The sequence below is a fragment of the Rhizophagus irregularis genome, chromosome 2 (genome assembly GCF_026210795.1).
Source record: "Rhizophagus irregularis chromosome 2, complete sequence".
In the NCBI taxonomy this organism is placed as follows: Eukaryota; Fungi; Glomeromycota; class Glomeromycetes; order Glomerales; family Glomeraceae; genus Rhizophagus; species Rhizophagus irregularis.
Window position 1 is genome coordinate 2,174,420 of NC_089430.1, and position 11,708 is coordinate 2,186,127.

An 11,708-nucleotide genomic window follows, 5' to 3' on the forward strand; every position below is an offset into this window, starting at 1 on the left:
ATGAGGTATTACCTGATTAATTTAATTTATTATTTATGGTCATAAAATTTAAATTATTAGTTTTACTAAAATATTTATAATATTACATACACATAGATTATATTACATAATAAGGTAGGAATGGAAAATTTTGCGATTGTTGGATTTTATGGGATAACACAAGATCCAAAAACGAAAAATTATATAATGGTTTTAGATTATGCAGAAGATGGAAGTTTACGAAATTATTTAGATAAAGAATATAAAAAGCTTACTTGGAATAAAAAGTTCGATTATTTACGACATATTACAAATGGACTTGAATGTATTCATGAAAAGGAATTAATTCATCGAGATTTGCATATTGGAAATATATTAAAGTTTAAATATAAAACTGCTATAACTGATATGGGACTATGTAAACCTGCAAATTATAATGCATTAGAAAACGTAAAAAACAACATATATGGTGTTTTGCCTTATATAGCCCCTGAAATTTTAAGAGGAAAAAATTATACCAAAGCTGCTGATATTTATAGTTTTGGTATAATAATGTATGAAGTGATTTCTGGATTACCTCCATATTATGATTTAGGCCATGATAAAAATTTGGCAATAAAAATTTGCCAAGGTCTAAGACCGAGATTTAATATTAAAGTACCACAGTTAATTGTACATTTAATTAAAAGGTGCTTAGATGCCAATCCATCAGAACGGCCAATAACAAAAGAAATAAATAATATTTTACGAAGATGGCAAAATGGATCAAATGAAGAGTTACAAACACAAATTAAGGAAGCAGATGAAATAAATGAAAATTCATTAAATAGCATTATACCTTCATCTGATTTAGGGATATCATATAATACGCATTCAGAAGCTATTTATACAAGTAGGTTACTCGATTTTAATAATCTACCTAAACCAAAAAATTCCGATGATTATTATGAACAAAATGATAACATAATAAGCAAGGAATATTCAGGTATTAATTAAGTATTTGTTAACTGTTACTTTTTAAATATAATTAGAAGTATGATTACAATAATAATAATCTTCAATTTATTAAATAGAATCTTTACAACTTAACTTTTCTCAATTGAATATTAATACGAGCGGTAAATAACTTACTTATGTAATGACTTTAATATACAAAATACTAACAATAAAGATCAATTCATTAAATAGAATCTTTGCAAATCAACATTTCTCAATTAAATATTAATGAAAATGGTAAATATTCCACTTATAACATCAAAAATATTTATAAAATACTAATAACAAAGTTTCAATTTATTAAATAGAATCTTGTCAAATCAATATTTCTCAATTGAATATTAACGATAATGGTAAATATTACACTTATACTGTAACTTTAAAAATATTAGTTTATAATACTAACAATAAAGTTTCAATAGAATCTTGTCAAATCAATATTTCTCAGTTGAATATTAATGAGAATGGTAAATATTACACTTATAACTTTAAAAATATTAGTTTATAAATACTAAAAATAAGTCTTAATTTATTAAATAGAACCTTCATAAATCAATATTTATCGATTGTACGATAATGAAGATAGTAAATATTAATTTCTGCATAATAACTTCATGTTTTTTTCGTTCGTAATTAATATAATCTTTTTTTTTTCTTAGGTCAAAATAGCGAATCAGGAAGCAAAAGAAAAAATTATTTCTTAAGTCAAAATAACGAATCTGAGAGTGAAAGAAAAAAAACTAAAATAGAATAAAATTATAATTATATATATCCTTTTTAGTTTTTTTGCTGCCGTTGCCGAGTTTAATTATAAAATTATTATTATTTTTTTTTAAAAAAAAAATTTGCCATTATGATTTAAAATTCTGCATAACATCGGCTTTCTTAAAATCCAGGGAGATAGATAATCAACTAATTTTTTTTTTTTGCTTTTTTATAATTATTTGAATTGCAAAATTTTTTTTTATAAAAATTATGTTAGGTAGAATTTTAAATCATAATGACTTCATATTTAATTATATATAGATTTGTATTCATTGATTAAATAAATAACAATTTAAATTTTGAAAATATAAAGAATAAAATTATTTGGAATGAATATAATTCGGATTTTAATGCAAAAAAAGATTTATTATTGTAAATTTAAAAATTAACTTGCTGATATTTTACAATTGGAATATTTATTAACATTTGGTGCCTATTAACTTACATGCTTGTAGACTTAATACTATTACATTGGTTTGAAAGTTCTTTAGAAACTGCTGCTCTTAAAATAATATATAATGTGAAATGATGACATTAATTGATTAAATTTGAAGATAAACCAGCATATGTTTAAATGATAACAGATAAAATTGGTATAATTACAGCGATTAATGTAAGTTTTGTATACCATAATTAATGAATATATAGAAAGTAAGTAATGGAAATTGACAAAGTAAGTAACGTAAAGTCACATGATCTATTACGTTACTTCTCTTATATAAGGTACGGAAGGACGGAAGGTAAATTTTGGCGGATGATAGGTTATATGTTGAACATTCTTTCTTTGTATCGAACTATGTTCTTTTGATGATCTTGCCAACTTCACATAAAATAAAATAAAATAAAATAAACGGAAGGTAAATTTTTTTGGTAAATATTTTACGTTACTCCTTATATTTGCCACATGATCACATCATGTTTATTTATTTATCGAATCTCATTTTCAGTATAGATTCATTTCCTTGGTTCCTTCCAGTTTTGCAATTAAGGTTCAGTTGTTTTAGTTGTTTTTCACTTTACGTTTCATTTCTTACTCATTTTTTTATTTTGTTTATTTTGTTTCTGTTTCATATTTCGTTTTTCACTAATTTTATTTCATTTTTTTTTAGATATTTTAGTTCTTTCAGTTCTAAAGGTATGTTTTTTTTTATTTTTTATTTAATTTTTTTTATTTCGTTTTTATCTTATATTTCGTTTCTTACTTTATGGTTTATTTTTTACTTGGTTTAGTGCTTCTAACGGAATGGGTCAACCTGGGTCATGTGACCTGATCTGACTTCAGATTTAATAATTTTTATGACCCGGTGACCCACATGACCTGACCCGATTGACCCGAGTTATTGAACAAATACTAATTAATTATAATAAATGAATGATAACAAAGCTTCATAATATTACAAATCTATTAAATCTATTATAATTTCATTAAGGTTTCATTATAATGCCAAAAATATGGTGTCGCTCATTTTTTTTTCCTTTGAAAATTCGGGTTTAGATCCAGGATATCCGGTTGAACGGTTGGGTTTAGAATCAAGACTTTTTCACTTTGGTCGGGTTGGGTATATCTTCAAAACCTGACCCGACTTGATCCGTTAGGAGCACTAACTTGGTTTCCTATCATTATCCAACTTCCTATCATGATCATTTTTTTTATTTTTTGTCTCATTATTTTTCATCTCATATTACTTCTCATTATTCGTCTCCCATTATTTCTATTACATTTTTTCATTTTCCATTATTTTTTTTTTCTCTCCTGTTTACTTCCCATCATTTTTTTTGTCTCTCATCACTTCCTTTCGTTTCCCATCACTCCTTTTTGTCTCCCATCACTTCGTTTTGTCTCTCATCACTCCTTTTTGTTTCTCAACATTTCTTTTTGTCTCTCATCACTTCCTTTCGTCTCCCATCACTCCTCTTTGTCTCTCATCACACCTTTTCGTCTCCCATCACTCCTCTTTGTCTCTCATCACACCTTTTTGTCTCTCATCATTTCTTTTTGTCTCTCATCATTTCTTTTTGTCTCTCATCATTTCTTTTTGTCTCTCATCATTTCTTTTTGTCTCTCATCATTTCTTTTTGTCTCTCATCATTTCTTTTTGTCTCTCATCATTTCTTTTTGTCTCTCATCATTTCTTTTTGTCTCTCATCATTTCTTTTTGTCTCTCATCATTTCTTTTTGTCTCTCATCATTTCTTTTTGTCTCTCATCATTTCTTTTTGTCTCTCATCATTTCTTTTTGTCTCTCATCATTTCTTTTTGTCTCTCATCATTTCTTTTTGTCTCTCATCATTTCTTTTTGTCTCTCATCATTTCTTTTTGTCTCTCATCATTTCTTTTTGTCTCTCATCATTTCTTTTTGTCTCTCATCATTTCTTTTTGTCTCTCATCATTTCTTTTTGTCTCTCATCATTTCTTTTTGTCTCTCATCATTTCTTTTTGTCTCTCATCATTTCTTTTTGTCTCTCATCATTTCTTTTTGTCTCTCATCATTTCTTTTTGTCTCTCATCATTTCTTTTTGTCTCTCATCATTTCTTTTTGTCTCTCATCATTTCTTTTTGTCTCTCATCATTTCTTTTTGTCTCTCATCATTTCTTTTTGTCTCTCATCATTTCTTTTTGTCTCTCATCATTTCTTTTTGTCTCTCATCATTTCTTTTTGTCTCTCATCATTTCTTTTTGTCTCTCATCATTTCTTTTCGTCTCTCATCACTCTCCTCTGTCTCCCATCACTTCTTTTCGTCTCCCATCACTCCTCTTCGTCTCCTATCACTTCTTTTTGTCTCTCATCATTTCTTTTTGTCTCTCATCACTTCCTTTCGTCTCTCATCACTCTCCTCTGTCTCCCATCACTTCTTTTCGTCTCCCATCACTCCTCTTCGTCTCCTATCACTTCTTTTTGTCTCCCATCATGTCCTATTTCTCCTTTTTGTTTCCTATTACTTCTAATTGCTCTTTTTTACTCCCTTTCATCTTCTATTACTTTTCATTATTCCATTGTTATTTCATTTTTTTATTAGCATCTTTCTCCTTGATCATTATAATTTACTTATCTTTTTTATTTATTGTTATTGTTTTTTTTAATTGTATCACTTCATGGTGATTTTTTCTTTAAAATCGAAAATGTGTGAATTAAATTTTAATATTTGCAAATAAAATTTCATTAATAAGATTATTTTGAATTAAATATATTTGCAAAAATTTTTTTTTTAAAAAATATCTTTGCAATAAAATTTTAAGTTTAACAGATCAAAAATTAGCTAAGTTAAAACAATCAGCCATCAGCCGATTAATAAATTTACTCTATATATTGTGCATCATGTGACAATTGTGACATACTTGAAAAACCCAGGTGATGATTGCCCGGGTGACGTTTAGCAATCCCCTTATATCATTTTCTGTACCTTATATAAGGGGAGTAACGTAAAGTAAATATAATTGACTTTACGTTCCGTGCCTTATATAAGGGAAGTAACGTAAATTGTATCGTATGTACACGCTGTAAAATAGTAATAACCTTTCTTTTTCCCATTTTTAATAAGAAAATATTGAAAAAATGAAAAGATTTAATGTGAAACTATTGTACAAAAGCTATTTTTGTAGTGCATAATGGACATTTACTACTATCAATCGATCTAATTACTGTAAATCACTGACCCTTTTTTACTCTTTATTAAAAAGAAAGATACTGCAATTCTAAGTGATAAATAATATAAAAGTATCTTGTAGTAAATTTTTATATTAAAACTAATTCAACCAAGACAGTAAAATCCTCAGTTTTCTCTATATTTTAGCAGTAATAAAGGATGTAATATATATCACTCACTCTGTTATGCATTAAAAATAAATTAGATTTCATTATTTGCTTCAAGATATTTTAACCTTTTAATCATCATCACCTTGTCGAATAGGCAAAATAATCATGTAAATCTTACTTTTTTTGGACAATTTTGATAATGTTGGCCAGAATTTTATTTCCTGTTTTAATAACTGACTGACACTATAATAATTCTTGCCTTGAAAAAATGTGTACAGCCAATAATAAATCTTTTTTTGGTTGGACTTTACTTATTTTAATATTTTTCGGAAGACCCAATATATCTCCATTTATTTTAATTTTAGTTTCATTTTTGTCTATTTTAATATTTTTATTTGTACTTGGTTTGCCTAATCACTTTTAATTACTATACCCAAAATATTTTTGAGCTTGATAAGATTAAATGATTCAGTTCATTTTGATGGAAATGGAATTATGCTTTCTTTTACTCTTACCATAAGTTTTCTGTGAACAACAAGATAATAAAATATAGTTAGTATAAAATCTTCAGGTATTTATTAAGATAAAAGCATTTGAATTAATAGTATAAAAACTAATAATAAGACTTGATCTAATAAATAGCATCTTTATCTTTACAAATAAAAATTAATTATGTAAATTTAACTTAATTATAATAATCCTGCTTTTTATACATGATTGATGGATTTTGTTTTTATTTATTCATTTATTTTTATTTATTTTATTTTTAAATAGATAACAAATCTAAAAGTAAAATCTAGAATAAAATCATATTTAACATTAGGCAATTTCTATTTGAACACGGGTGTTTGAACCCGGGTCATGTAATTATTGACATTTTGACTAATAGTATAAACTTCAAAATTAGTATATAAATGGATTTTTGCCTGCTCTACAAGTTTACCTAAGGTATCAAAGGTGCTTTTAAATGTCAGTTTTGACTTTACCTATGAATAATTGATTTTGCCGATCGTTCTTAAAAAAAATTTAGGAAATGATTGGCAAAGACAGTTTTTCATATATAAGTCAAAAACGGCATTCAAAATCCCCTTTGATGCCTTAAGTAAACTTGCAGAGCAGTCAAAAATACATATATATTACATAGAAAAAGTAAAAGGATGTGACATTGGTGTCATTATTTCACATAACCCATGTTCAAACACCCCGCGTAAACTTTGAAATTTTCTTAACATCATTAGTCAGGTATATTTATCAAATTTTTTATTAAAATTTTTTTTTGGACCATTATAGTTTAAAATTCTGTTTAACGATAATTTTTGCTGGTAGGGTTTAAAACTTTAAATTATTTAACACCTCATTTGATTTAAAATGAGTTTTTTTTTGCCTATGATAATTAGTTGAATTTCTTTTTAATAAGACTTTATTAATCAAAAATGGAAGTGCAAAAGAGGGAGAATAGGAATAATATTAATAAATAGAATTGTAATTTGTAATTATCTCTTTTATTTAATTTGTATTCATTTTCCATTTATTAATAATTATTTAATTATTAATTAAATAAAGATTTAAACCTAATTTTTGGAGCATAATAAAATTAATAATAAGAGAGAATTAATGATTGTATAATTGAAAAAATGTTCATAATTATATTCTGGCAACCCTATAAAGACAGTTTGTACACAAATAATATTGAATACATTCAGAAAATGTACAAAGGAGTCATTATTTGTCTGTAAAATAAACAAATTTTTGCGATTGTATATTATTGGTTATAAAAATTGTATGATAATTGATCATTTATATGTACAATAAGTGAACAATAACAAATATTGTGCAAACTTTGTACAAAATAAAAACCATTCTGTCTACAAATTATATAATAGCTGACATTTTTTCACATTTGTACAATAATTAATAATACAACTATTTCAATTATTCACTATATGGTTACTATTGGAGACAACAAAAAAAACCACCTGAAATAATAATAATAAATAATAGTGAAATTATAAAAAAAGCTTAGGATGGAATCTGGAGGACTCGTATCTGTATATTAAATTTCATAAAATATTTTCATGAACTGAATGGTCATGCACAATTAAGATAATAAATTATTTAACCTTAAAAGTTCTTAGCTATCAGTGCCTATTTTTTTGATTACCATATAATAATCCTGTAATGTATATTTTGTAATAATTGACAATATAATTGCTATTATAATTTAATATATATTAAAATACCATATTACAATAAAATGTAAAAAAATAATAATTTTGTAATATATGACAATTATCCTTTTATATTAATTACAATAATAATATTAAATATCATACTTGTTAATAGACTTATTAATATATATGTTATTAAATATGATATTTACATGACATGTCAAAAATTCCTATTAATATTATTTAAAAAGCATTATAAAATACTACCAAAAAAATCACCACTGATAGCAAAGTTGGTTCCTTTTAAGGTTCATCATTGTGAAATAATGTTTGATTTATTCACAATATCTGCTGGATACAACTAATACAACTAATTTTCCCATCTTTACTTTTTCTGAACTTGATATAAATGTTTCATACCTTAACACATTAATAGTTTGCGCACTGGTAATGATTTTACTATTCCAAGTTTAGTTGGAATTTTTAAGTCAATTGTGTATTTATCCCATTTATTAATAATAGCTTTAGTGTCTTCATTATTGTTTTGAGCGATAAGGATATTTTTGACAGCTTGATGAATAAGTGCACCAATTGTATCATCTTTTCTTAACTTTACTAAATTAGTTGCTTACTTGCTTTTAAATGCAAATGAAGTGCTTGTTGCCATGCATCATCAATAATAAATTCTGTTAATTCATCATATGGTTCTTCTGCCCTATTTTGTTAATATTTATTAATAATTATTAGATGATGAGCCTATAAAAAATAGCAATTACTTATTAATATATTGAATATGAACCTTTCATATACTGTTTGAACTCGTTCACAAGCTTTATAACAGACAAATGGAATTTGTATTGGTAAGTGTTGAACCATCCAGCAATATCTTTAGCTAAACTTTCCAATCTTGTGCTGATTTTGTATACTCAAACAATAGTGTTTTTTATTGTATTTTATTGCTTGAAGAATCTAAAAAAACAATATGAGTAAAATAATAGAACTGGTTAAAATTTTAATATTTTTTGCAGAACCAAATATTAATGAATTTATGTAACATATTTTTAGTTGATAATTCTTTTGGAAAAACCATAAAAACATGTTAAAAAAATATTTTATGATTTTTTTTACTTACTAAATTTTCGCTTAGGACATCTTTATTACTATTTTATAAAAATTTGATATTAACATAAATATAAATGAAATAAAAAGCTTATACAAAAAAATAAATAAATAAAATAAATAAAATAAAAAATAAAAAATTGTCAGCCAAAATAATTAAAATTTCTTTTAAAAAAGACTTACATCATTCAATCATCTCCCCAATTGTTAATATTTCCTAATATAGGGATCAAAGATTTTATTTTAATCTGTTTATATATACTGATGCAATTGCAATATCAATATTAATAAATAAAGTTAGTTTTTTTATTTAATACTGGCATGGTCTGTCAATAGTCAAATTAGACTAATATACTAATATTTGACTTTGCCGAATATTTGCTGAAACTGCCTGATCAGCGAAAGATAGTCAAAAAAGTTAATATTTAAATCTTCTTAGAATCTTTTTGACTTTGATTCCTCTTGGATAAAGGTAAATAAATATATAATTTTATTATTTTCAAAAAAAAAATTTTCACGAATGGCATTTTATTTGTTTCAACTTCAGTCTGTAAGTACATAGATAAGCTCCTCTGACTTCATTTCAGCTTTGGAAGGCGAGAGCTTTTTTCAAAATTAAATTTGTAGAAACGTTTTACTAACATTTCTTTTTTTTTTTTTGTAGGAATTACCAGCAATAAGACTTTAAGATGAGAAAAGGTTGGAACTTTTTTTTATCTTTTCTTTTTTTAATTTAAGAATCATTTTAACATTTCTTTTCATTAATTTTTTTTGTAGGGTTTCGGCTTGAATGAACTAGACTTTAAGGTAAGAAATGGAAAAGAGGGAAGGAGTAATTTTATTTTAAATCTAAGAAACAAACTAACGTTTCTTTTTTATTGCTTTTTTTTATAGGATGCTGGCTTGGACACAAACTGGACTTTAAGGTAAAAAATAGGGAAAGGGGGAAGGAGGAAGAGGATTTTTTTATTTAAATATAGGAATGAACTAACGTTTCTTTTTGTATTTTTTTGTAGAACACCAGCTTGGACTATAAGGAGATAATCAGAATTTTCTTTTTATCAATCCAATATATAAATTACCGAAATATGATTAAGATCGAACCATACTTCACTGAATCCTTATAATTTGAATCCATACGAATGCTAATATTTTATTTAGGTATAATTTTTTTATATGGTAGAAGGAAATAGGAATGAATTTTTATATCATGTCAATTCCCCTCATTTACATTATTTGTAATAATAAAGATGTTTTGTCAAACATCAACTTTATTAAACTTTCCCATGTCAATTTAAAATCATCACCTCTAATAAGAAATTCTCATGAAATTTGGAATTAACAAAATTAATCAAAATTTTAGGATTTCATACAAACATTTTTTAAACAAAGAGATCAAAGAATTCCGATAATTATTATTTTAAGAATTTTTCATTAAAATTCGTTTTTTTTTTTGATTTAAATCAAAGATAATTTTTGAGTATGTACGGAAATATCGTATGTTTAATTTGCTAAAATTATTTTACCATTTTTTTTCATCAAGAAAAACTTGTACAGTAAAATATTAAATTGAATGTGCATTATATCGCACAAATGATTACGTCAGTATAATAATTTAATGAAAGCTAAAATTCATGGTTTTTACTTTAGAAATATTTTAAGGCCCATTTTTCATTTTTCACTTTTAAAGTAAAATTTAAATGGTGATCTTATTACGATTCGATAAATTACATCTATTGTAGAGTGTAGAGTTATTTAATAAAATAACAACAAAGACCATCGAGATTAGGTTCCGGCATACTTTACAGACAACACGTGGCGTGATGCCTTAGGCCAGAGTTATGTCGTAATGTGGGCCAGGTGATTAATTGTCACGTACTGTGTTGTCGGTGAAAATTTTTGTTGGTCAAATGTCTTTCAATGAAATGGGGAGCTGCTCAAAATCCCAACGATCAGAATCCCGTTATAACACAAGCTCGACGCTCACAAATCATAATCTCGAAAGTTCAAATCCTGACACTCATTATACCGACACTTATTATCTTCTTTTTTTAATTTTTACATTTTTTTTTTAGACGTAATATTTTTTGTAATACTTTGTGGCGATTATTAATATTACTTATTTTGGAGAGTTGGAAATAATATACCGAAGGAAAAAAACCCCTAATATTTTCCCGGTCATTCATAAGCTCAGCTAATCACTCCGCAATTTTTAAAACACTTAGTGCGACAGGGGATTATTTCTATTCAATTATTTAATAATTTTAAAAATACAATAATATAATTTTTTTAAAAATATTTCGATGTTTTTATTTTAAAAAATTATATTTTTATTAATATTTAATAATTTTAATAATCAAACTTCGCTTATTAATAAAATAAAAATGTAATGTTTGTATATAAAGATATAATTTTTTTTTTTAATAACGGGATTATTAAGTGTCGGGATAATTGAGTGTCTGGATTTTGAAATTTGATTTGTCAGAATTGTGAGCTCATAACGGGATTCTGATCGTCGAGATTTCCTCATTTTTCGTCCGAAAAAGGATTTCTCCGTAGTTAAGATAATTTTCACAATTTAAGACCTTCCCCATAGTTAATATAAAATCCCCCTACTAACATATGATTATGTAATTTTTTTTTAAATTGAAAATTTCGCATTATTGCCATTTTAATTATTGATTTTAAATTTTTTCATATTATTTTTTTTTTAAAAAAAACATTCAATATATTACAAATAATTGATAATTATCGATTTTAATTGAATATTTGGTTTATGATCGAAAAAGTTAATCTATCAATATGCTTTAAAATAAATATTCAATAAAAGACTAGACTAATTATTAATATATTTTGTTTTGAAAAATTTAATACGTAACTTATTTGTAAAGTAAATATAAATTCTAGTTGTTTGATTACGACATTGG

The 11,708-nt window shown here is 25.3% G+C and overlaps 2 protein-coding genes across 2 annotated transcripts; one reads left to right on the top strand and one right to left on the bottom strand.

Moving 5' to 3' along the window:
- Window positions 1–1,526, top strand: OCT59_011869 (uncharacterized protein; the record flags this gene model as incomplete). The annotated part of the gene is made up of 8 exons (XM_025323541.2): window positions 1–5; window positions 97–114; window positions 669–964; window positions 1,053–1,097; window positions 1,168–1,212; window positions 1,284–1,328; window positions 1,398–1,442; window positions 1,516–1,526. The coding sequence occupies 8 exons, from the start codon at window positions 1–3 to the stop codon at window positions 1,524–1,526; spliced, it is 510 nt and encodes a 169-aa protein (XP_025175652.2).
- Window positions 1,527–8,083: 6,557 nt separating this feature from the next.
- OCT59_011870 (uncharacterized protein) lies at window positions 8,084–8,538 on the bottom strand (the record flags this gene model as incomplete). Its single annotated transcript, XM_066134078.1, has 3 exons — window positions 8,084–8,232; window positions 8,295–8,377; window positions 8,462–8,538. The coding sequence occupies 3 exons, from the start codon at window positions 8,536–8,538 to the stop codon at window positions 8,084–8,086; spliced, it is 309 nt and encodes a 102-aa protein (XP_065989377.1).
- Between the last annotated feature and the right edge of the window lie 3,170 nt (window positions 8,539–11,708).